We start from the raw sequence: 26,876 nt of genomic DNA, 5'->3' as shown, positions 1-26,876 counted from the left end.
TCTATACATCATTCAATTATAGCAAAGTAATTGATTTTTTTCCATGTTTCTTTTTTTATACTCTTCCTAATTCTAATAAAAAATTAAGACATCTTTTCTTATAAATTGAAACTTTATTTTTTTTATTTTTTATTTTTTTGAAACTTTATTTTTAAAGATATGAAATGAAAACAAAACTTACGAAGAGGTATTTCACAGAATTTACATAAGGGATAAGAAAGAAATTGTAAGCCATCTCAAGTACAATTTCTGGAAATTTCCTTATGATAAACTACTATGCACCAGGTATACTTTACAATATGCACAATTTCATGCATAATTACATGAGTTAACTATTGTCATAATCACTAATTTATGATACTACACACTACTTTTCTGAAAAACTAATCTATTTCTATTCTTGATCAGCTATAATAGTTTTATTAGCAATACTGTTCCTACTTATTAATTAATTAGTAATCAGTAACCATTAATAGTAAATTACAATATGAAATTTTTCTCAGAAAAGCTTCAGGAAAATATGCTTCAGCTTTTTCTAAAATTATTTGGAAATTACATGATTTTGATTAAGTATCACAAGAACCACACAGCCAAGTCTGACAAAACAAGAATCAAAATATACTGAAAATAATCTTCTGTGAATTACAAGTCATGAGGCAGAAAGTAACTTACATTACTCGCCAGGGCAGTGGCCAGCTGACTTTGCCTAAAAGAAGCACTTTCAAGAGGATTGTAATGATGTTTCTTATCCTTCATTTCATTATCAAATTTTTCTTTGTATTTAACCTTCCATAAAAGAAACGAAAAGGATAAATTAAATAGCACATTTACCTTTAAGCTTTCAAAGTAACACGTTTGATTTTTAATTAGATCAGATAAAAGCTACCTTAAAAATGTATGATAGCAAAAGTTTAAATTCCTGGTATTCCCCCCCCCCATAAAGCTTAATTAGGCATAAAGGGTTTTTTTTAAATTAAAAAACACCTCTACTTGAACATGGATCATAAATGCAATTAGGCATGAACTCAAATCCTATTAACAAGAATAATATACTAAAATCTGGGGATTTTTAAATGTCAGTTTCCACTTCTGCATTCCTAACATTTATGATCAGTTAGAAATCAAGACCACAAATGTCTTAACATCTACCACATTTAGAAAATGGGTCTTAAATCTCAGAATTTGAATATTAATTTTCCTAAAAGAATTATTCCAAATGCAGGACATAGCTCATACCATGGTTTTTCTCATCATTTCCCATTTGTTCAAAAACTCATTGTTAGGGATTATATTTTCTGAAATATCCTGGGTCTATTTAATGTCATTTTTCATTTCTCTGCTTTAACTCCACAATTGTATTCAGCGGCAGAACCATCTCCAATCTTCACTGTGGATTTTTTGTTTAAGTAGTCTTAAGGCAACCAAAAGAAGTATTATCAACTTATTGTGTAGAACTATATTTTTCTCCATGAATAGAGAAATATGTGAATGTATGTTATGATAACTAATTAGAATATATATACAAATTCTTTACAAAAATAAAACAAAAATAGCTAGTCTCATTTCACATCCGCTTTGATTCCTATAGGCAGGAAAGGATGCACAGATCTTAAAAGCAAAAGTAAGCTCTTTTGTCTTCTTGTAATATTTTTATTACATAATGATTCTTACACTATTTTGTTTTCTTAACAACATTCAGAATTCACCTTTATTCTACATCCTAAGCTCTGCCTTGCAGAAACCTTTACAAAAAAGCAGTTTGGGAATGGCTCATGTTACCTCTTTTAATCTAGTGTGTATTGGGTGATGGTCTCCCCCTCAGGGACACATGCCGGGTACCTACGAGTGGGAGCTTGTGAAAACCCTGGTGGGAACACATTTGGAAAATATGTCAAGATGGTTCACAGGGAACATTTTCTGTTGCAGTTCCATTTGCTAATAATAACTTTTGATACTCAGTTTACCTTATAAATTCAAGCAAAATCTTGTTTATTCTAATTACCAGGCAAGGTCTCCCTAAAACAAGAAAATCTTTGATTTTTAGAAAATTATTTTATCTTGAAATCAGGGCCAACATCACCAATGGAATAAATTTAGACCTCCTTTACTACCTTCCACGGTAGCTGGCACCAAAGCCAAGATTCTCCCTACCTGGTCCTCCCCTAAACACACAATGCCACTCCCCAGCACTCCTCTGCTATGGCATTTTTCACAGTATTCTTTTTTTTTTTTTTTTTTTTTTTTTTTCAAACATCTTTATTGAAGTATAATCGCCTTACAATAGTGTGTTAGCATCTGCTTTATAACAAAGTGAATCAGTTATACATATACAATATGTTCCCATTTCTCTTCCCTCTTGCATCTCCCTCCCTCCCACCCTCCCCATCCCACCCCTCTAGGTTGTCACAAAGCACCGAGCTGATCTCCCTGTGCTATGCGGCTGCTTCCCACTAGCTATCTATTTTACATTTGGTAGTGTATATATGTCCATGACACTCTCTTACCCTGTCACATCTCACCCCACCCCCTCCCCATATCCTCAAGTCCATTCTCTAGTAGGTCTGTGTCTTTATTCCCGTCTTGCCACTAGGTTCTTCATGGCCTTTTTTTTTCTTTTTTTTCCCTTAGATTCCATATATATGTGTTAGCATACTGTATTTGTTTTTCTCTTTCTGACTTACTTCACTCTGTATGACAGACTCTAACTCCATCCACCTCATTACAAATACCTCCATTTCATTTCTTTTTATGGCTGAGTAATATTCCATTGTATATATGTGCCACATCTTCTTTATCCATTCATCTGTTGATGGACACTTAGGTTGCTTCCATGTCCTGGCTATTGTAAATAGAGCTGCAATGAACATTTTGGTACATGACTCTTTTTGACCTATGGTTTTCTCAGGGTATATGCCCAGTAGTGGGATTGCTGGGTCGTATGGTAGTTCTATTTGTAGTTTTTTAAGGAACCTCCATACTGTTCTCCATAGTGGCTGTATCAATTTACATTCCCACCAACAGTGCAAGAGTGTTCCCTTTCCTCCACACCCTCTCCAGCATTTATTGTTTCTAGATTTTTTGATGATGGCCATTCTGACCGGTGTGAGATGATATCTCATTGTAGTTTTGATTTGCATTTCTCTAATGATTAATGATGTTGAGCATTCTTTCATGTGTCTGTAGGCCATCTGTATATCTTCTTTGGAGAAATGTCTATTTAGATCTTCTGCCCATTTTTGGATTGGGTTGTTCGTTTTTTTGTTATTGAGCTGCATGAGCTGCTTGTAAATCTTGGAGATTAATCCTTTGTCAGTTGCTTCATTTGCAAATATTTTCTCCCATTCTGAGGGTTGTCTTTTGGTCTTGTTTATGGTTTCCTTTGCTGTGCAAAAGCTTTTCAGTTTCATTAGGTCCCATTTGTTTATTTGTGTTCTTATTTCCATTTCTCTGGGAGCTGGGTCAAAAAGAATCTTGCTGTGATGTATGTCATAGAGTGTTCTGCCTATGTTTTCCTCTAAGAGTTTGATAGTGTCTGCCCTTACACTTAGGTCTTTAATCCATTTTGAGTTTATTTTTGTGCATGGTGTCAGGGAGTGTTCTAATTTCATACTTTTACATGTTCCTGTCCAATTTTCCCAGCACCACTTATTGAAGAGGCTGTCTTTTCTCCACTGTATATGCTTGCCTCCTTTATCAAAGATAAGTTGACCATATGTGTGTGGGTTTATCTCTGGGCTTTCTATCCTGTTCCATTGATCTATATTTCTGTTTTTGTGCCAATACCAAACTGTCTTGATTACTGAAGCTTTGTAATATAGTCTGAAGTCAGGGAGCCTGATTCCCCCAGCTCCATTTTTCGTTCTCAAGATTGCTTTGGCTATTCGGGGTCTTTTGTGTTTCCATACAAATTGTGAAATTTTTTGTTCTAGTTCTGTGAAAAATGCCAGTGGTAGTTTGATAGGTATTGCATTGAATCTGTAGATTGCTTTGGGTAGTAGAGACATTTTCACAATGTTGATTCTTCCAATCCAGGAACATGGTATATCTCTCCATCTATTTGTATCATCTTTAATTTCTTTCATCAGTGTCTTATAATTTTCTGCATACAGGTCTTTTGTCTCCTTAGGTAGGTTTATTCCTAGATATTTTATTCTTTTTGTTGCAATGGTAAATGGGAGTGTTTTCTTAATTTCACTTTCAGATTTTTCGTCATTAGTGTATAGAAATGCAAGAGATTTCTGTGCATTAATTTTGTATCCTGCTACTTTACCAAATTCATTGATTAGCTCTAGGAGTTTTCTGGTAGCATCTTTAGGATTCTCTATGTATAGTATCATGTCATCTGCAAATAGTGACAGCTTTACTTCTTCTTTTCCGATTTGGATTCCTTTTATTTCTTTGTCTTCTCTGATTGCTGTGGCTAACACTTCCAAAACTATGTTGAATAATAGTGGTGAGAGTGGGCAACCTTGTCTTGTTCCTGATCTTAGTGGAAATGGTTTCAGTTTTTCACCATTGAGGACAATGTTGGCTGTGGGTTTGTCATATATGGCCTTTATTATGTTGAGGAAAGTTCCCTCTATGCCTACTTTCTGCAGGGCTTTTATCATAAATGGGTGTTGAATTTTGTCGAAAGCTTTCTCTGCATCTATTGAGATGATCATATGGTTTTTCTCCTTCAATTTGTTAATATGGTGTATCACATTGATTGATTTGCGTATATTGAAGAATCCTTGCATTCCTGGGATAAACCCCACTTGATCATGGTGTATGATCCTTTTAATGTGCTGTTGGATTCTGTTTGCTAGTATTTTGTTGAGGATTTTTGCATCAATGTTCATCAGTGATATTGGCCTGTAGTTTTCTTTCTTTGTGACATCTTTGTCTGGTTTTGGTATCAGGGTGATGGTGGCCTCGTAGAATGAGTTTGGGAGTGTTCCTCCCTCTGCAATATTTTGGAAGAGTTTGAGAAGGATAGGTGTTAGCTCTTCTCTAAATGTTTGATAGAATTCGCCTGTGAAGCCATCTGGTCCTGGGCTTTTGTTTGTTGGAAGGTTTTTAATCACAGTTTCAATTTCAGTGCTTGTGATTGGTCTGTTCATATTTTCTATTTCTTCCTGGTTCAGTCTCGGCAGTTTGTGCATTTCTAAGAATCTGTCCATTTCTTCCAGGTTGTCCATTTTATTGGCATATAGTTGCTTGTAGTAATCTCTCATGATCTTTTGTATTTCTGCAGTGTCAGTGGTTACTTCCCCTTTTTCATTTCTAATTCTATTGATCTGAGTCTTCTCCCTTTTTCTCTTGATGAGTCTGGCTAATGGTTTATCAATTTTGTTTATCTTCTCAAAGAACCAGCTTTTAGTTTCATTGATTTTTGCTATTGTTTCCTTCATTTCTTTTTCATTTATTTCTGACCTGATCTTTATAATTTCTTTCCTTCTGCTGGCTTTGGGGTTTTTTTGTTCTTCTTTCTCTAATTGCTTTAGGTGCAAGGTTAGGTTGTTTATTCGAGATGTTTCCTGTTTCTTGAGGTAGGCTTGTATTGCTATAAACTTCCCTCTTAGCACTGCTTTTGCTGTGTCCCATAGGTTTTGGGTCGTCGTGTCTCCATTGTCATTTGTTTCTAGGTATTTTTTGATTTCGCCTTTGATTTCTTCAGTAATCACTTCGTTATTAAGTAATGTATTGTGTAGCCTCCATGTGTTTGTATTTTTTACAGATCTTTTCCTGTAATTGATATCTAGTCTCATAGCGTTGTGGTCGGAAAAGATACTTGATACGATTTCAATTTTCTTAAATTTACCAAGGCTTGATTTGTGACCCAAGATATGATCTATCCTGGAGAATGTTCCATGAGCACTTGAGAAAAATGTGTATTCTGTTGTTTTTGGGTGGAATGTCCTATAAATATCAATTAAGTCCATATTGTTTAATGTATCATTTAAAGCTTGTGTTTCCTTATTTATTTTCATTTTGGATGATCTGTCCATTGGTGAAAGTGGGGTGTTAAAGTCCCCTACTATGATTGTGTTGCTGTCAATTTCCCCTTTCATGGCTGTTAGTATTTGCCTTATGTATTGAGGTGCTCCTATGTTGGGTGCATAAATATTTACAATTGTTATACCTTCCTCTTGGATCGATCCCTTGATCATTATATAGTGTCCTTCTTTGTCTCTTGTAATAGTCTTTATTTTAAAGTCTATTTTGTCTGATATGAGAATTGCTACTCCAGCTTTCTTTTGATTTCCATTTGCATGGAATATCTTTTTCCATCCCCTCACTTTCAGTCTGTATGTGTCCCTAGGTCTGAAGTGGGTCTCTTGTAGACAGCATATGTATGGGTCTTGTTTTTGTATCCATTCAGCCAGCCTGTGTCTTTTGGTGGGAGCATTTAATCCATTTACATTCAAGGTAATTATCGATATGTATGTTTCTATTCCCATTTTCTTAAATGTATTGGGTTTGTTATTGTAGGTGTTTTCCTTCTCTTGTGTTTCTTGCCTAGAGAATTTCCTTTAGCATTTGTTGTAAAGCTGGTTTGGTGGTGCTGAACTCTCTCAGCTTTTGCTTGTCTGTAAAGGTTTTAATTTCTCCATCGAATCTGAATGAGATCCTTGCTGGGTAGAGTAATCTTGGTTGTAGGTTTTTCTCCTTCATGACTTTAAGTATATCCTGCCACTCCCTTCTGGCTTGCAGAGTTTCTGCTGAGAGATCAGATGTTAACCTTATGGGGATTCCCTTGTGTGTTATTTGTTTTTTTTCCCTTGCTGCCTTTAATATGTTTTCCTTATATTTAATTTTTGACAGTTTGATTAATATGTGTCTTGGCGTGTTCCTCCTTGGGTTTATCCTGTATGGGACTCTCTGTGCTTCCAGGACTTGATTAACTATTTCCTTTCCCATATTAGGGAAGTTTTCAACTATAATCTCTTCAAAAATTTTCTCAGTCCCTTTCTTTTTCTCTTCTTCTTCTGGTACCCCTATAATTCGAATGTTGGCACGTTTAATGTTGTCCCAGAGGTCCCTGAGACTGTCCTCAGTTCTTTTCATTCTTTTTTCTTTATCCTGCTCTGTAGTAGTTATTTCCACCATTTTATCTTCCAGGTCACTTATCCTTTCTTCTGCCTCAGTTATTCTACTATTGATCCCATCTAGAGTATTTTTAATTTCATTTATTGTGTTTTTCATCATTGCTTGGTTCCTCTTTAGTTCTTCTACATCCTTGTTAAATGTTTCTTGCATTTTGTCTATTCTATTTCCAAGATTTTGGATCATCCTTACTATCATTATTCTGAATTCTTTTTCAGGTAGACTACCTATTTCCTCTTCATTTGTTAAGTCCAGTGTGTTTTGAGCCTGCTCCTTCATCTGCTGTGTGTTTTTCTGTCGTCTCATTTTGCCTATCTTACTGTGTTTGGGGTCTCCTTTTCACAGGCTGCAGGTTTGTAGTTCCCGTTGTTTTTGGTATCTGTCCCCAGTGGCTAAGGTTGGTTCAGTGGGTTGTGTAGGCTTCCTGGTGGAGGGAACTAGTGCCTGAGTTCTGGTGAATGAGGCTAGATCTTGTCTTTCTGGTGGGCACTTCCACGTCTGGTGGTGTATTTTGGGGTGCCTGTGGCCTTATTTTGATTTTAGGGAGCCTCTCTGCTAATGGATGGGGTTGTGTTCCTGTCTAGCTAGTTGTTTGGCATAGGGTGTCCAGCACTGTAGCTTGCTGGTCGTTGGGTGAAGCTGGGTCTTGATGTTGAGATGGAGATCTCTGGGAGATTTTTGCCGTTTGGTATTACGTGGAGCTGGGAGGTCTCTTGTGGACCAGTGTCCTGAAGTTGGCTCTCCCACCTCAGAGGCACGGCCCTGATGCCTGGCTGGAGCACCAAGAGCCTTTCATCCACACAGCTCAGAATAAAAGGGAGAAAAAAATAGAAAGAAAGAGGATAAAATAAAATAAAATAAAGCTATTATAATAAAAAATAAGAAAAAAAATTATTAAGAATAAATGTATTCAGAAAAAAAAATTGTTTTTAATTTTTAAAAATAGATTTATTAATTTTTTATAGTAAAAAATAAGAAAAAAATTATTAAGAAAAAAAAAATTTTTTTAATTTTTTAAAATAAAAAATATGAAAAAACTTATTAAAAATTTTTTTAATTTCTAAAAATAGAAAATAAGGAAAAAATTATTAAGAAAACATTTATTAGGAAAAAAAAATTTTGTAAGTTAAAAAAAAAAAAAAACAAAAAAAAAACAAAAACACGGACGGACCTAACCCTAAGACTAATGGTGGAAGCAAAGCTATACAGACAAAATCTCACCCAGAAGCATACACCTATACACTCAAAAAAAAGGAAAAGGGGAAAAATTAGTATCTCCTGCTCCCAGAGTCCACCTCCTGAATTTGGGAGGATTCGTTGTCTATTCAGGTATTCAACAGATGCAGGTACATCAAGTTGTTTGTGGAGTTTTAATCCGCTGCTTCTGAGGCTGCTGGGAGAGATTTCCCCTTCTCTTCCCTGTTCGCACAGCTCCCGGGGTTCAGCTTTGGATTTGGACCCTCCTCTGCGTGTAGGTCGCCTAAGGGCGTCTGTTCCCCGCCCAGACAGGACGGGGTTAAAGGAGCAGCTGCTTCGGGGGCTCTGGCTCACCCAGGCCGCGGGGAGGGAGGGGTACAGAGGAGGCGGGGCGAGCCTGCGGCGGCCGAGGCCGGCGTGACGTTGCACCAGCTCGAGGCGCGCAGTGCGTTCTCCCGGGGATGTTGTCCCCGGATCCCGGGACCCTGGCAGTGGCGGGCTGCACAGGCTCCCGGGAGGGGAGGTGTGGAGAGTGACCTGTGCTCACACACAGGCTTTTTGGAGGCGGCAGCAGCAGCCCCAGCGTCTCACGCCCGTCTCTGGGGTCCGCGCTGATCGCCGTGGCTTGCGCCCTTCTCTGGAGATCGTTTAGGCGGCGCTCTGAATCCCCTCTCCTTGCGCGCAGCGAAACAAAGAGGCAAGAAAAAGTCTCTTGCCTCTTCGGCAGCTGCAGACCTTTTCCCGGTCTCCCTCCCGGCTAGCTGTGGTGCGCCAACCCCTTCAGGCTGTGTTCACGCCGCCAGCCCCAGTCCTCTCCCTGCGATCCGACCGAAGCCCGAGCCTCAGCTCCCAGCCCCGCCCACCCCGGCGGGGGAGCAGACAAGCCTCTCGGGCTGGTGAGCGCCGCTCGGCGCCGAGCCTCTGTGCGGGAGTCTCTCCGATTTTCCCTCTGCGCCCCTGTTGCTGTGGGATCCGCACTGATAGCTGCAGCTCGCGCCCTTCTCTGGAGTTCGTTTAGGCGGCGCTCTGAATCCCCTCTCCTTGCCCGCCGCGAAACAAAGAGGCAAGAAAAAGTCTCTTGCCTCTTCGGCAGCTGCAGACTTTTTCCCGGACTCCCTCCGGGCTAGCTGTGGTGCGCTAACCCCTTCAGGCTGTGTTCACGCAGCCAGCCCCAGTCCTCTCCCTGCGATCCGACCGAAGCCCGAGCCTCAGCTCCCAGCCCCGCCCGCCCCGGCGGGTGAGCAGACAAGCCTCTCGGGCTGGTGAGTGCTGCTCAGTGCCGAGCCTCTGTGCGGGAACCTCTCCGCTTTGCCCTCCGCACCTCTGTGGCTGTGCTCTCCTCCGTGGCTCCGAAGCTTCCCCCCTCCGCCCCCCGCAGTCTCCGCCCGCGAAGGGGCTCCTAGTGCGTGGAAACCTTTCCTCCTTCACAGCTCCCTCCCACTGGTGCAGGTGCCGTCCCTATTCTTTTGTCTCTGTTATTTCTTTTTTCTTTTGCCCTACCCAAGTACGGGGGGAGTTTCTTGCCTTTTTGGAGGTCGGACGTTTTCTGCCAGCGTTCAGTGGGTGTTCTGTAGGAGCAGTTCCACGTGTAGATGTATTTCTACTGTATCTGTGGGAAGGAATGTGATCTCCGCGTCTTACTCTTCCGCCATCTTCCTTCTACCCCACAGTATTCTTATCTGTGTTTTTGTCTCTTCTAGGTTTTAGTGCCTGAAAGGTATTCACTTAATGATGATAGTAGATTCTCTGAACTGACTTCCCCTAGAATGGCACTCCCGATTCAGCCAGATTCACCAACACTTTCCACCTACTGAGGAAAACACGCTGCCTGATGCCACAGTGCCGTAAACACTCTCAGCTGGTAGCTGTTTCCATCTAATCAACTGATTCTATGGAACATGGGCTTGCATCATTTCCTGTCCGTTATTCACAGTTCCCAACCTCAGGCATCATGAGTATCTTAGTTATGTATTAGCTAAAAGGCAAAACTTGAGCACAGAGAGCCCACCATACTGTCTTTGTATCCACCCCTGGGGTTCCCAGCACAATCACACTAAGCCCAGAGGCAACATGGAAGGAAGTGTTACTTGGAAATTAACCTGACACATTCTCATCTGTTATATAACCTGGCAGCATTTACTCTTTCCAAGTAAATGAATAATTTCTGAAAAACAATAATCAATCTACGTTGTAATGATTCCTTCCTTCCTCTATTCATTAAACATTGAGCCTGCACTGGGTTCCCACTATGAGTCAGGATGAGTTCCTACCTGAGGTTGGGAATGCTGATATGACCCAGACACACTCCATCAGGCTTGGAGTCAGTAATCTCTTCCAAAAGTAAATCTGATCAAGTCACATACATGCTTAAACTCACTTCTTATTGGGCTTAGCATGAAGACCAGGATCCCAGACATGGCTACAAGGTTCAGTGGGACCTGGCATTCCCAGCTCTCCATTCTCCCCTTTAATTTCTGTCCTCTGGCCATCCTCGTGTTCTGAAGTTCCTTGAACATGCTGCATGTGCCCCTCTCTGGCCTTCCATATGCTGTCCCCTCTGTGTCAGATTAATTTCCAAGTAACACCCCGCTCCGTGTTGTGTCTGCTCCTAGTGTAACTGTGCTGAGAACTACAGGGGGTACAAAGGCAGTCTGATGGGCTCTCTGTGCTCAAGGATGATATGACCTATTTTTGCCATTTAGCTAATGCATAACTAAGACACTCACGATGTCTGAGGTTGAAGAATATGAATAATTGAAAGAAAACTTGATGCAAGCCAGCACTGCTCAGCTGGATTAATTGATTAGATTTAAATACTTCAATACAAACAGAACCCTGCATTTTTTCACCTGATGTTTTACAAGACACACTTTTAGTAATACTAACCTATTATTAAAGGTGAGTTTCCCCTGGAAATATAAGATTAGACTATTTTCTAAGTTTTGGACATATTTGAATTATCTGTGTATGTCTGCTCTCCCACTAGACAGTGAGCAAGAAACAGATTTTTATTCATTTTTGTATCCCTAGTGCCTGACACAGTGCTTTGAATGGATTTGAACCTTAATATATGTTTATTAAAGAAACATATAAATTAAGGAGAAAATGATAAGCAATCAACTCTCTATTAGGACTCAGAATGAGTCATACCCTGAGGTAGGTGTTGGAACTATATATAATACTTCTCTAATTTCCCAAGTCTGTTCCCCCAACACACACCCCCCCACAGTCATTGATAAATTGGTTTGAACAACATCCTATTAGGAAGAAAAAATTGCAAAAGGAAATGAAGAACAATAGATATAAAAATAACATATTGCATCTGTATCATACTTTAGAGTTCCTGCCAGACTTTTACTCATTCATTCATTCATCCATTCATTCCAGAATTATTTATCTAACGCATACCCTACATCACTTACTATGCTGAAGAGTTCTATACTGAAGAGATTCGGTAATCGGGCGGTAACTGTCTTCGAACATTTGCAAAAAGAGAAAAATAGCATTTGTTCTACTACAAAAGGTAAAGCTAGTATTGATAGGTAGAAGTTGCAGCCAACGAGATTTCTGCTGGTTGTAAGGAAAATGTTCTATCAGCTGAGCTGCCCACCAGCGGAACAGCTTTCCTGTTCTGTTTTCCCCTTCTGCTTTCCTGCTCAAATCACTGCTCCCTACCTCCTCCCAATGTTCACCTGAATAATTTCTACACATCTTGCATCTGCCCAAATGTAACTTCTTTCTGAAGGCCCTCTCTGACCTTCTAAACTATAATATTTACTGCTGATATATTTTTGAAGCACCCCGAATTTACCTGGTCACTCATCACACATTGCTGCAATTATCTGCAAAACTGTCTCTGGTGTTGGTCTTCCCCATTAGACTCTAAGCTTGGTGAAAGCATGGGCTATATCTGTTCTGTTCACCCTTGAAAATCTAACCCCAAGCATAGTGTCTGGCATGTAATATCTGGTTCAGTAACTGTTTTGTTTGAATGAATAAGTGGATGGATTACATTGAGAAGGGATTCTTTCATTGAAAAGCAGGACCAGGTAACTTTCATGGTGTCTCCAAATTTTGCAATAGTCTTGTAATAGATTTTTATGAGAACTTTATTCTTAAAGATTTCTACCACTGCTATGCATTGGGCTACACACCCTAAAATTTGAATTTTAAAATGCTGTCTAACCTTTCCAGGTTATTTCTGTAGCATGAGATTAATTATTTAAAGTGTATCTGTCATTCATGTACTTCTAATGAGTTTAATAATAAGCAAAGTGCTGTGAAATTTATCTTATTTTAACCTTCAGAACTCTGTGTGATCTGATTTAAAAGATACCTAAAGAACAAAAATGCAAGAGTTTCCCTCGTTAATTAACCAGAAAGTAAAATAACTGAATTACGTAAAAAATATATTTACCAGACACTGATACCAACTGTTTCTTATCTTGCTGTAAGGTTTGCACATAAATGAACTAAGGAAATAGCCAAATAGTTTGGTTCACTCACTGGTTCACTCACTAACTTCACATACACACCGAACATTCTATCCTACTTTCAACCCACGGTTCACACATCTGAGTGCCCACCTGCTCACGCACACTCGCTTCTGCTAAGGGATCAGGGTAATGCTTTCCTTTCATTATAATGGGTGACTCAGCCATGGAACAAAGTATCTTCCTTCCAGTTTTAAGACCATTTGAGACAAGAGGAAATAGGTGTTGGGTGACTTTGCTATGGTTTTAAGGCACAATGTTACCCCTTATACATAAATCAATCACTGGAAACAAATGAAAAGTTATACCTATGACTGATTTTATTCACATTATGAATATCATATCTAAAAGTTCATGACTACCAACTTTTTAAAAAATATAGGTTAGGTATATGGGATGAAACTCCTAAAAGTTTTATAAAGAATTTTAACAGACTTAGCAGAACTTTCAGAGGTACACACTACAAAAAACACTAGAACTGCTCAACCGCAATGATAGAACTTAACCCAGTTCCTCATAACTGCATCTGAACAGGGCTGTGTTTCAATAGTCAAAGCCTGACTTCCAATCTCAGTAGTTCAAAGCTTTCAGCACGAGGAGTGCTGGGCTTGGTGACATCACCTATGGCTCAGTTTCACAAAGTGCCAGAAAAGCAGAAAAAAAGCAGACCCTGAACGAAAGCTTTTCATCATAGTCATAGAAACATATGCTAGGAAAGAAGTGGAAAATTGGATAAGGGCACTTAATTATCAGTGAAAATGAAAAGTAAACAACAACACAAAGCCACATATCCATGGGCATCAATTCCCTCCAATTTTGGATGAAACTGAACTAAGAGCTGTTGAGGAAGAGAGTAAAAACAGATTTTTATGTAGGATTCATCATAAAATCCATGCATTTAAGTCTGAATTTTACCCAAAATATACTCTGCCCTTATTTTCATAATAAAATAATACCTTACTGACTTTGAACCAAATGTGAATGATCTAGAGAAATTTGTTTAATCAGTCTCTATGTATTTCTTGAAGGCCTAATCTGTGCCATTAATGCCATTAAACCCTGTGCCCACAGAGCCTGCTGAGTGGTAGTGAATAGATGTTTAAAACACACACATATACATTTATATGACTAATATACATTGTGTTAAGAACTATAAAGAAAAACAGAATAAAGGGGAACAGAGCAATATAATTTAAATCAGCAAGTCAAAGACGTGACATTTAAGCCAAAAGTTGGGTGGAAGGAGGCTGGAAGGGAGAGTGCTTGCCCAGAAGGGAGAATGGGAGATTCTCCAAACCAAATTAATACCCCTTTACAATTTAAGGACAATACCTATTATTAAATTTTAACATCAATCTAATTAGTAATGTTTAGGTTTAAAACCCTCTCTTACCAATACATCAAATGCAATTTTAGAAGAAACACTAATCACTATAAATACAAAATTTTCTTTGACATTATAAAACTAAAGGAATTCCATTCATCACATAGATAAATTCCAATTCATAAATTAAGATGATCTATGAATATGAAAACAAAATAACCACTCTTAGAAGAATTTTTTTAAGATGATGACTTCAATAATTACTGCCCTAATATTTGAGATACTTATAAATACACCCATCTCTTTATCTTAGCACATGAGATTTCACTTTCATTTTTCACTGATTTTCTTTTAATTACTTGATCATAATTTTATGTGCCTCCTAGACTTTACAACTATGGGAGCAAAGCTATTGTACAAGTTAACATAGGAAGAGTTTTGTTTCCATTACTTTTTCCGGGTTCAATCCCACAGAGCTCAATTTCCAGGTAAAATGGGAGAATTGTGCCCTCTCGCTTTCTCTTTCTGTCTTTTCATCAGGGGTGTCTTATCTCTCCACACCATGGGCACTGCCCCGTCATTGCCTTCCCTCTCACAATCCGGGTGCTCTCTTACTCTTTCTGTTCTGCATCTTGCATCCTGCCCCTAGCTTCCCAGCTTACTGCATTCCTAACTTATTTCCCTTCTACGTATCTACTTGCCTTCGTGGGCTCCTATATTCACAATCTCATTAGCTTAGGAGCAAGAGAATACATGATCTCCAAAGTTGTCAATAAAAATAAGAAACTACACTTTCTGCCTTTATTTCTAGTCAACGCACCTGAAAATACAAATGAATATACCAAGTTCATTCCGGAAGTCCTATATATTCATCTGCCCAGTTTTTCCCTTTTCTAATGAGTTTGTACACTGTGAGATGAGCAAAAATGTCATGAAAAAACAAAGATGACAGATATAATGTAACTTGCAAATTACAATCTGCTTAGGCATCTGATAATTCAGTTATTAAATGATTTGAGATTTTTTTTTTTTTTTTAAAGTCTGCCTAAGAACCCAGGTAGGATCAAATGGTAGGATTTTTGGTGACTGCATTTGAAATGTGAAAATAAAAACTCAAATACTAAAACTTTCTTCTAAGGACTCTCAAATAAGATTGTGAAGGAATGAATTTAAGACCAGAATCTAAGGGCCAGTCAACTATTTCTGCTTCATTTTGTGCATGAATTCATGTAAAAAATGCAGAGTAGAAAACTATTCTAAAGAGCTACAGTAAAATTATTCCTGGGAAATGATGCAGTGTTTCTATGGGCCAGGCAGTATTTTAAGTTGCTCGCGGTAATTCATTTAATCCTCACAACAACCCTAAGAAGCAGTATTGCTGCCATGCCATTTTACGGGCCAGGAAACTGCAGATGGAGAAATTAAGCCATCTGTCCAAAGTCACTCAGTGAGCCAGCGGCAGGACCAGGAACTCAGGGTCCAGGTCCACAGCCCATTTTCTGATTACTCAACCAAATTGTACTGCTTTTCTAGAATCTGCCGCTTCTCCTACACAACCGATAGGAACTCTTTGCCCCCAAAAAAGGCTGAAATTGTAAGAAGTCAGAAAATCTAAAGCGATACCGGAAGAGTTGCCAGTCTGTGCCAATATCCCCTGCTCCTCAATGAGTGTTATTTGGGCTGAGAAGAGCTTGGAGTCACAGCCCTTCTCAGGCCCTCCAAAGCTAAGAACATAGTAGGTCTTCTCATTTTTTCAGATAGTATTTTATGTTCTTCAGTTAGATTTTACAGTTTTCCTCTTTTACATCTCTCCATTTTGAAGTATAATCGAATTAAGACTTTTGCAACTTGAGGAATGGACATTTTCAAAGTTGAAAACACTATACGTGCATAAAAATTACTGTTTGTTATCATTGACTTTGCAAACGTTACCTTTTTCCATTACAAGAGTTGTTAATTTTTATATAGTCAAGCATGTCTAACTATTATTTTATAGCTTCTGGTTCTCCAGTTTTAAGAACTCTGTTATCCCTATGTGGTATATATAGTCTCTTGGATTTTCTTTTAAGGTTTAAAAAAATTTTTTGGTTTACATTCATATCTTTAATCCATCTGGAATTCATTTTGTAGATGGTTTAAGATTCAGGTCCAATTTTATTTTTACCCAGATGGATGGCCAGTTATGTCAGCACCGTTTATTAACTAATACAACTTTTTCCCACTGACTTGAACCAACACTTTTATCATATATTAAATTCTTATACACATTGGAACCTATTCCAGGATTCCCTAGTCTATCCTACTGATTATTTTATCTCTTACTATATCAATCCCATATTGATTTAATTTCAGTGGTTTTATACTGTTATGGTAACTCACAACTTAAGTTCTCCTTCACTGGTCTTCACTTTCATACTTTTAAAGGCTATTCTCAGGCATTTCCTTTCCATTCAAACTCTAAGATCATTTACCCATACTTCAAAAAAACTGTTGGATTCTAATTGAAATTGCATGACATTTATATATTAATTTTGGGAAAATTGAAATTTTTATCTATTGAGACGTTCAGCCAAAAATATGGCATGTCTTTACACTTTTTCAGATCCTTTTTATGATTTCAATGTTCTCTTCATTTACATTACCTCTTTTTTACTTTGTGGTTAAAGCATTTGAAAATTGAGAAAATTGCTATTTTTCTTACTAAGTTAAAAGTTCTGCGTATGCGTGTATAGATAGAAATTTAATTATTCTTCTAATCTAATTGATATGACTATTGCTAAATTCTAGAAATCCTAGGAAATGTGACAACATGGCTGAACTCATTGAAAAAAGTTAGAATTTGAGCCAGGAGAAAAGAAAACTTAGTTTTATGCTTAAAATTGGACTTATTTTATCCCTTACTGAAATTTATAATTATTGTAATCCTATCTGACATGGTTACAGAAACATTATCTTTACGTATTCTTGCAATTAAAGACATTACCTAAAGTAAAATATCTTCCAGTGCTGCTAGAAACAAAATCTCTGAATAAAATCATTGTGGAATCATCACTAGATTCTTACTTGACTAGAAAGTTTAGAAGCTTCCACAGCATGTTCAAAATCTGGTCTTCCAATTACAGCGGGCTCTTTATTCATTACTCCTTGCCCTTTCTTGTATTCAGCCTAAAATGAATAAATAAGAGAATGTTGAATATTTCTACTTTCCAATGAAAAATTACATTGATAATAGCCAAAATAAAATTGACCCTCAGTCCATAAAAAATATTCTTTACAACTCACCAAATACTAAAATGCTGACTGCTAAGAAGAAACTGATTTTATAAAAACAACTTTTTTGTAGTAAAATAATTACTAAGTTTGAGTCCATGAATCCAGTCACCATCATCATCGTGTTTATGTTATCCAGGAGAAATTTCTAGATAATTGAGACCCTGCATCCTGCATACAGATGTCTTCCGGCTTTGTTTAGTCTTAGGAACTGATCTAACCCTGTCTGGTTAACATGCAGTTGAATTTAGTAAATAATTATTGATTTTTAAAGGTGAGTATAGCCTATGTTACTCAAATATTTGGTTCAAGTTAAGTAATAATTTTTAATTAGGATGTAAGGTATGTTTACGTAAAATGGTATTAACCAAGAAGGATGTCTTAGGGAAGATAAAAACAGCCATGATGTATAGGAAGTGTGCATGGGTAAATGCTGACCAAAGAGAACCTGCACAATTAACAGCAACAAGATGGAAAGGAGGCCAAGTGAAGTTCCTTGGGACAAGGTGAGAGATAATATGGGACCAGACAAATGACAAACTTGATTCTCAGGCTCAGACATTTGAATGTTATCTTATGCCTGAATAGTATTTATTTTTTTAAAAGCATGACAACAGAGCCATGGTCAAGTCAAGTCTGATCAGTTTCTGCACATATCCAAATAATTTACATAGTGAAATGGATAATTCAGATGAAAAAATTGAGATGTCATTAATTCAGATGGATTAATTTCACTAACTAAATTAACCATCCAACAACCAAAGCCACTTTGTCTCCTGCAAAAATGAGAAATCAATTCTGCTCAAGATAAGAAAGAGAGATTACATTGCTTATGATCTTGGAGATCTGTGTCGCCATCTTGATGTCTGGTCTGTCAAGCTCCGCATTATACATGTGGGTGTCCTGCACATCTTTTCTATAAAAAATCTGATCAAAGAGACAGTTTTGATTGAAAAAAAGAAAACAGAAATGAGTAGTTTCATATAGCTGCTAGCCTTAATGTCCATAACATAATTTATCCTTGCCATAATCTTCTAAGAAAGCCACTGACCCTAAGTTTTTTTTTTAATTTTTATGTGCAACATTTATTTGGATAACTATATTCTCTTTTTACTATGCCAATGCCTCACTAACATTATTGCATATGAACTGAATTTATACAACATAAAAAATATAATCCCAAGACCTTGGCACAGAACCAATCTTATAAGATTTTACATATACCATCCTTATAAGCATGTCATTCTGTGTAAGTGTATATGTGCATATTCACATACAGAATATCCTCACCAAGGGCGTTAACTTGTCTACCACACAGTCTTGACCCCCAGGGGATACAGGATAAGCTCCAGCACACGAATATGGAAAATCATTTCCTGGGGTGAGGGTATGTGAAACTCTGGAACTCTCCAGCTTTCACCCTCCCAACCACACCTTTCTCTTCCTTTTCTGATTGGACTCTTCAAATGCCCCTTATCTGGGAGGCCTAGTGATGGGTACTGATAGTTTTATTCTAGTAAATATCATTGCAATGACTTGATCCTCCAACAATAAAAGGATTCACATTAAGGAATATTCATCCTCTGAATACACATTAGATACAATCAAACCAAAGTGTGGAAAATAGAGATTTAAAGAGAAAAATATATATAAATTTTGCCAAACGTACTTTAGATGACAGTGGTCATTTACATTAACTTGACTAAAAAATGAGAGGAGAGACCAGAAGCCAACTCATATAATCCCTGATGGGCAAACATCTCAGTCAATCTGCTTCTCTGTTTCCTGAGATTGGTCATGAGCTGAAGAAATATTTATCTATTTGCCAGATGGAGTTCTATATGGCAAATTCACCAGTGGGTGGGTGGCTAGTCAACTTGTCCATTACATTAGATTCTATTAAATTTATAATGCAAAGGGTGTAGTAACAGTCACTTTTAAAACCCATCTTCACTTTTTCAAGATGGAAAAGGTAGAACACAGAAATGTACAACTGAACATCTATACAAAATGCACAATTAATTGCATTTGTACAAAACAAGTATTTCTAATGTTGCCTGCAAGCTTTCTGCAATAGCATCATCTGGGGTACTTATTAAAATTTTTAGATTCCTGAGATCCATCCTCAATCCTCTGTAACAGAATTTTGGTAAATGGGGCCCAAGAATCCGCATTTTAATGAATTCCCCAGTTGACCACTATGAATCAGTGCTCTGGATAATATCAATGTATCTTGTTATTTTCCTTTCAACCTTGCAGCGTTAAAAAAAATTTGTACATTTTTATTTCTTTCAAAAATAATATCAAGTGTACGAAATGACAATGCATTAAAACTTTCATAGGATCCCTAGTGCATTATATGATTTTATTTCCATGAAGCATGTATATACACTTCTATTTAAGAACTTGCACTGGGACTTCCCTGGTGGTCCAGTGGCTAAGGCTCCACGCTCCCAATGCAGAGGGCCCAGGTTCAATCCCTGTTTAGGGAACCTAGATCCCGCGTGCCACAACTAAGACCTGACGCAGCCAAATTAATTAATTAATTTAAAAAAAAAAAAGAGCTTGCATTGGCTTCACCACCAACTACTTTTTAAACTATGTTTATAATCATGAACCTGTCTGACAAGTGAACACAGCTTAAATATAACTAGCATAATTTTGGCAAGAACATCTGTTTCCTTCACTACTTGTATTTTCATAGGCTTTACGTTAAGCAATTTTTTTTTTAGAAATTCACGTTCTTTTATTTATTTATTTATGACTGTGTTGAGTCTTCGTTTCTGTGCGAGGGCCCTCTCCAGCTGCGGCAAGTGGGGACCACTCTTCATCGCGGTGCGCGGGCCTCTCACCATCGCGGACTCTCTTGTTGCGGAGCACAGGCTCCAGACGCGCAGGCTCAGTAGTTGTGGCTCACGGGCCCAGCTGCTCCGCGGCATGTGGGATCTTCCCAGACCAGGGCTCGAACCCGTGTCCCCTGCATTGGCAGGCGGATTCTCAACCACTGCGCCACCAGGGAAGCCCCACGTTAAGTAATTTTAAGTAGGTTTTGTGCACACCGGTAGCAAAAGAAACAAAAATAATCTGAAAACTGAGTTATTTTGTTGGGTGAGTTTAAAATCTTCAGGGATTTAAAATAAGCCAATTTTGATTGGTTTCAAAAAGCAACACACTCGTCTACAAATGATGGCCAATCAACCTCAGCCTGCACCGAGTTAAACACAAACTGTGTCAACAAAAGCGGACTCTCAGGTGAAAACAATCCAAAATTATTACCCACCTACAAGACTAACTGTTTCTAAGTTACTACATTCAGATGAAAGCCGTAGGGGGGAATGTCTTTTTGTTTAGAAAAGAATGAGGGTAAAAATGTAAACCCTTACTTTTTGAAAAGAGCTGCAACCTTTCAGAAATCTATGCTTTACATGGGTTACCTAATTATATGCTGTTCAGCCTAATGGCTGCGTGAAGAGAGGCGAACAGCACAAAGGCGGCAGGAGCGGGGCAATGAATAGGGCCCCACCGTCCATGTAAATTGCAAATTAGAGGCCAGCCTACGTGACTCAAAACAAATATTAAGATTGACATGAGCTGCACATTCAAACAAGCGGACACCACAGAGCCACACAGGAGAAAAACCCAGGAGCCTGGTCTCTACCGATCTCCCAGAATATCAAGGCTTGAGGTTATCCCATAGGAACGGGGGCTTACGCTGAGGGACACTGAGAGAGGCAAGCTCCTGATTTTCGCTACGTGCAAGGACGTCTGAACATTGGAAACAAGGTTACCCGAGCAGATTACTCATCTTCCTCCACCTAACCTGTTACTTAGGGCCAAGGGAAGCTCATCTGACATTTCTCAAATGTCTGCAACATGTGTGTTTGCTCCCTTCCTCAGGCCGTCACAACTGAGGGAGAATAAAAACGTTACAGTGGAAGAGAGGTTTGTCAGAGGAAGGGCAAAGGAAAAAAAAAAATTATATATATATATATACACACACGCACACATACACTCTTTTTTTTCTGAATAATCCAAACCCTAAATGCTCACTGTGTTGGGACGACGACAGATGGGACCCCATTCTCTAGGCACTCTTCTCAAGACGAGATGGCGTTCTATAAAAAACTGTTTTGAATAAGAAGAAAGACAGAGATTCCTGAAAATCTCTGAAAATTCCTGAAAATCAACCCAGGACAGGTGCAGGCCTGAGGGTCAATGACTGATTTTGCCTCGTTTTATTTAATGTTTTGTTCCCTATCCTGTCCTCAGAGTAAGAGAATGAAAAAGAAGGCGGAGGGAGGAGAAGTGAAAGGGGGAGGGAAGAAAGAGGAGGAGGAAGAAGAGGAGAAATAATAATAATAACAGTAATAATAATTGTCATTTTAGGCCATTTATTATGTACCAGCTACCATATTAAGGACTTAACATTCACTGTCTCACTCACACATTTCTTAAATGTATGACTATAACGATTTATATCCATTAAACCAAGTTCCCTTTATGACTCTTCTATTTCAAATTTTTTCTTAATTTTAAACTAGTTATTCTCACTAATGAACATTAGAATAATCCTAGTAAGTTCCACATAGGAAACAAATGGAATTTTAATGGGCATTGCACTAAACCTACCAAACAATGTAGGGAAAAATGATATCTCAACAAGATTTCAGTCTGTTCACAGGAGAAGGTATATTTCTCCATTTCTTTAAATCTTTTATTTTAGCTTTCAGTGAAGTTTCATCCTTATCTTCTATAGGTCCTATACAGGAAAATACAATCATTATCATATTATTATCACTTTTATACGTTTATTTTGCACTCAAGATAAACTGCTTTATCTTTTTAGCAGTATATAATATTTTCGCAAAGACTAGTTAGTTATGGTTTCTTCCACCGGAGCACCTAGAATTATTACTGTACATGCTTGATCTCTTCCTCCCGCCTTTTTTTTCCCCCACTGAATTTACTTCCTTGCCCTTTTCCACATATCTGGATCATTTTCCTAAATTATTCCATTGTAGTGGACATGTGTTAATTTTTTAAAAATCTGCCTAGCAGCATTATTTATTTGGAAACTGCCCTTCCCTCACTCCACGTGATCTAGCGGGGCCATCAAAAGCAGCCTTCCTGCCTAGTGACAGGAGTGGCCATGTGACAGGTTGTCCAATCAGAGAGCCCAACCCTTGGGAAACCATGATTAAATCGAGGGCAGACACATAACCAAGCAAGGCCAGAGTCATTGATGGATCTGAGGCTGGGGGAAAAAGAACTGCTGTCCTTTCCTCTGGGATCAGTTGCTGTGAGGATGATTTAATTGTGGAAACACCAGCCTTGAGACCACCTAGACAGAGTTTGTCTGCAAGTGAAGTCATACAGAAGCAAGCAGAGCCAAGGGGTGGGAAGAGAAGGAGAGTCCTCGTGACACTGTGCAGCCTCTGGAGCCCGTTATGCCTGAAGGTAGCTTGAATTTCCCAGTTACACAAACCAACAAATTCTCGTTTTTCACTTGAGCTAACATGAGATGGATTTCTGTTGCTGAACCTAGAAACTCCAAATGCAGCCTCCGTTTCATACGTTTTTCTGCAGTGTCAAATCTGTTCTTTATGGCCTCCAATAAAGATTTTAATTTTATCACCTGAAACTAACACAATATTGCAAATCAACTATAGTTAAACTTTTTTTTTTTTTTTTAATTTATTTGTTTATTTATTTATGGCTTGTGTTGGGTCTTCGTTTCTGTGCGAGGGCTTTCTCTAGTTGCGGAGAGCGGGGGCCACTCTTCATCGTGGTGCGCGGGTCTCTCACTATGGTGGCCTCTCTTGTTGCGGAGCACAGGCTCCAGACGCGCAGGCTCAGTAGTTGTGGCTCACGGGCCTAGTTGCTCCGCGGCATGTGGGATCTTCCCAGACCAGGGCTCGAACCCGTGTCCCCTGCATTGGCAGGCAGATTCTCAACCACTGCGCCACCAGGGAAGCCCCTAAACTTTTTTTTAAAGATTTTAGTTCTATCAAAATCTGTCATTGAATTTCTTCCTTATCTCACCATGTTCACTTTCTCCCTCAGCTTGTATTTTCATCTCATTTCATTGTCTTTTAATCTCAGCTTATTCTCCCCTTATAATCTTTCTACTTCTGTTTCATAAGGCCACATCTTTTGCATGTATCCTACAGTCATGCCGAGTGTCCCACGTGCCAGGCGCTGTTCTAAACGCTTTAAACACATTCATTTCTTAAATCCTCACCCCTCCCTTGCTGTGCTCGATTGTCTGTACTCAACTGGGCTCCATCAACACTCCCTCCCAAGGCTAGAACTAGTTATCCAGAATCCCCTTCCTTGTATCGTTAGAACTAGTTATCCAGAATCCCTTCCTTGTATCGTTCTCGGTTGGACTTGGCCAATAAGAGGAACTTTCAATTAGATATTGAAAATGGAAGTGAAATGGCTGCCTTTATTCTTCACGTACAGCCAGACACATTGAGCAAAGGATTCCCAGTGACTCTGCAGCAAGCTCTTCATGTTTAGACAACAGTGATTTGAGATTCTTCAGTAGGTGAGTTAATAAACTAGAGAAAAGCAAAACCTCCACCATGATGGTCCACACAGTGAAATTCAAGCACTTGGAGATGCGAAGATCGAGAGCTGAGGGATGGCAGGCAGGATGGAAGCCACAGACAGACACCTGCGAGGCCAAGGGCAAGGTGAGCAGACAGACCAAAAGAAATCAAATCCAACTGGCCCCGAACTCATTCATTCCCTTTGCTTCTCTGGTGAAGGTTAAAATGATTCTTGGTGAGAAGAAACTAGACAGGATAAGTATGTAGGACAGAAGTAAGTAGTGTAAACTGTATTCAGTCATAATCTCAAAAACACCAGTTCAGTCAGCCTCAAGAAATTCTTTTGTCGTAAACTCTTACATTAGAGAAGCCCTCCAAGTGTCATCAAGTAGTCGCATGGACTGGAAATTCTATCTTGATAAGACTTATTTCTGTTTGGGTATGCTGCATGTAAAAAACAACTGAATCATTAAATTGTCAATATTATTTTTAAAGGAAAATATAAACCTTTGAAATATAAGTAAATGCAGGATCTGATATTCATCAGAAAACAAAATTGTTTTTCAATTTTCTGAACAGTGGAGTAAAATATAGAGCTGTATCTAACAGTTTATCATTATTAGCAGTATTATCATTGTTTATAAAAGCATTTTAGAGTTGAAAAAAAAAGTTGAAAAGTTGAAAGTTGAAAAGTTGAAAAGTTTTCTTATACATGATTTAATTTTATCACCACCACAATCTTGTGAAGAAAGCAGGATAGGTATTACTAACTATTCTGCCTTAGAGATGAACAAAATACTAATATACCTATTTTAATACTAAATTCTAAAAGCGCTGTTATTTTAAGTCACATCACGGAATCACAGAGTCACAAATGTTTTTCCAGTATCATTTAACTGATTTATCCTTAAAGATTTCTCTCTGTCTGACGGAATAGAAATTCTGTCTGCTTATTAGGTTTGTTTTTTTATATTTACTGGAGTATAACTGCTTTATAATGTTGTGTTAGTTTCTGTTGCACAACAAAGTGAATCAGCTATAAGTATACATATATCCCCATATCCCCTCCCTCTTGCGTCTCCCTCCCATCCTATCCCACCCCTCTAGGGGGTCACAAAGCACCGAGCTGCTCTCCCTGTGCTATGCGGCAGCTTCCCACCAGCCATCCATTTTACATCTGGTAGTGTATATAAGTCAGTGCTACTATCTCACTTCGTCCCAGCTTACCCTTCACCCCGAGTCCTCAAGTCCATTCCCTACATCTGCGTCTTTATTCCTGCCCTGCCACTAGGCTCATCAGTACCATTTTTCTAGATTCCATATATATGTGTGTTAGCATACGGTATTTGTTTTTCTCTTTCTGACTTACTTCACTCTGTATGACAGACTCTAGGTCCATCCACCTCATTACAAATAACTCAATTTCGTTCCTTTTTATGGCTGAGTAATATTCCATTGTATATATGTGCCACATCTTCTTTATCCACTCGTCTGTCGATGGACATTTAGGTTGCTTCCATGTCCTGGCTATTGTAAATAGAGCTGCAATGAACATTGTGGTACATGACTCTTTTCGAATTATGGTTTTCTCAGGGTATATGCCCAGTAGTGGGATTGCTGGGTCATATGGTAGTTCTATTTTTAGTTTTTTAAGGAACCTCCATACTGTTCTCCACAGTGGCTGTCTCAATTTACATTCGCACCAACAGTGCAGGAGGGTTCCCTTTTCTCCACACCCTCTCCAGCATTTATTGTTCGTAGATTTTTTGATGATGGCCATTCTGACCAGTGTGAGGTGATACCTCTTTGTGGTTTTGATTTGAATTTCTCTAATGATTAGTGATGTTGAGTATCTTTTCATGTGTTTGTTGGCAATCTGTATGTCTTCTTTGGAGAAATGTCTATTTAGGTCTTCTGCCCATTTTTGGATTGGGCTGTTTGTTTTTTCTGATATTGAGCTGCATGAGCTGCTTGTATATTTTGGAGATTAATCCTTCGTCAGTTGCTTCGTTTGCAAATATTTTCTCCCATTTGAGGGTTGTCTTTTCGTCTTGTTTATGGTTTCCTTTGCTGTGCAAAAGCTTTTAAGTTTCATTAGGTCCCATTTGTTTATTTTTTATTTTATTTCCATTATTCTAGGAGGTGGGTCAAAAAAGATCTTGCTGTGATTTATGTCAAAGAGTGTTCTGCCTATATTTTCCTCTAAGAGAAAAGTTTTTATTAATGTTAAGAAAGTACATATATCATTCTTGAAAAGAACATTAAGTCTCTAGTTTCCCCTGCTAGATACTTCTTTCTAATACACATTGAACTGATTACCAATATGGCATTTTGGGAAAGTTTACCACTCTAATTTCATCACAAGTCTATACAGACCACATTATTTATAAAACTTAAAATGGCAGTTTAAAATTTGTTTGACTTACTTTAGAAGTACTGGACTTCATGTCTCTGATAAGATTCATGAAAACTATTAATGTTACTGGGGTTTTCATTTCAAGCCCATCTTTAGGGGAAAGTAACAGGATAGAATATCTCCAGTTCCTCTAATTACATTAGAAAAAATTTGGCAGGGGTACATCCCTGAAGATACAAAAAAATTTAAATTGGCTCTTTTTAATCATTTTTTGACTGCAGTATCAACAAGGTAGGTAGTTAACTGGGTTCAGGAACCTTTTGAATATGCCCTTCTGACCTAAATGCTTCTTAATATAAATTTCATATTGATTTGGCCTTTTTAGAAATCTAATCTAGTTTCATTGTTTTGAATTAACTATGATATCACCCTAAACTCTTTTTTTTTTAGTATCTTTATTGGAGTATAATTGCGTTACAATGTCGTGTTAGTTTCTGCTGTACCACAAACTGAATCAGCTATATGTATCACCCTAAACTCTTAAATCACCCTTTAAAACTGAAGGAGGACCAAACAGAACTAATATTTTATGG

General features: G+C 38.2%; 1 protein-coding gene across 11 annotated transcripts in view; it reads right to left on the bottom strand.

Moving 5' to 3' along the window:
• NEBL (nebulette) overlaps positions 1-26,876 on the bottom strand; it is a 357,059-nt gene that overhangs the window by 68,792 nt on the left and 261,391 nt on the right. For 7 of the 11 annotated variants that reach the window (XM_007189866.2, XM_007189863.3, XM_007189864.3 and 4 more), the window contains 4 exons: positions 21,424-21,498; positions 18,199-18,300; positions 17,167-17,268; positions 673-786 (listed from right to left, as the gene is read on the bottom strand). The exons of 2 other annotated variants lie outside the window; for them this stretch is intronic. In XM_007189866.2, the coding sequence (XP_007189928.2) occupies positions 673-786; positions 17,167-17,268; positions 18,199-18,300; positions 21,424-21,498 (393 nt within the window). The remainder of the gene's footprint in view (positions 1-672; positions 787-17,166; positions 17,269-18,198; positions 18,301-21,423; positions 21,499-26,876) is intronic. 2 more of the 11 variants (XM_007189867.3, XM_007189862.3) reach the window with 2 other exon arrangements.

This window comes from Balaenoptera acutorostrata, chromosome 3 (assembly GCF_949987535.1).
Source record: "Balaenoptera acutorostrata chromosome 3, mBalAcu1.1, whole genome shotgun sequence".
In the NCBI taxonomy this organism is placed as follows: Eukaryota; Metazoa; Chordata; class Mammalia; order Artiodactyla; family Balaenopteridae; genus Balaenoptera; species Balaenoptera acutorostrata.
Note: the sequence above shows the minus strand (reverse complement) of the source record. Positions and strands in the feature narration are given on the sequence as shown.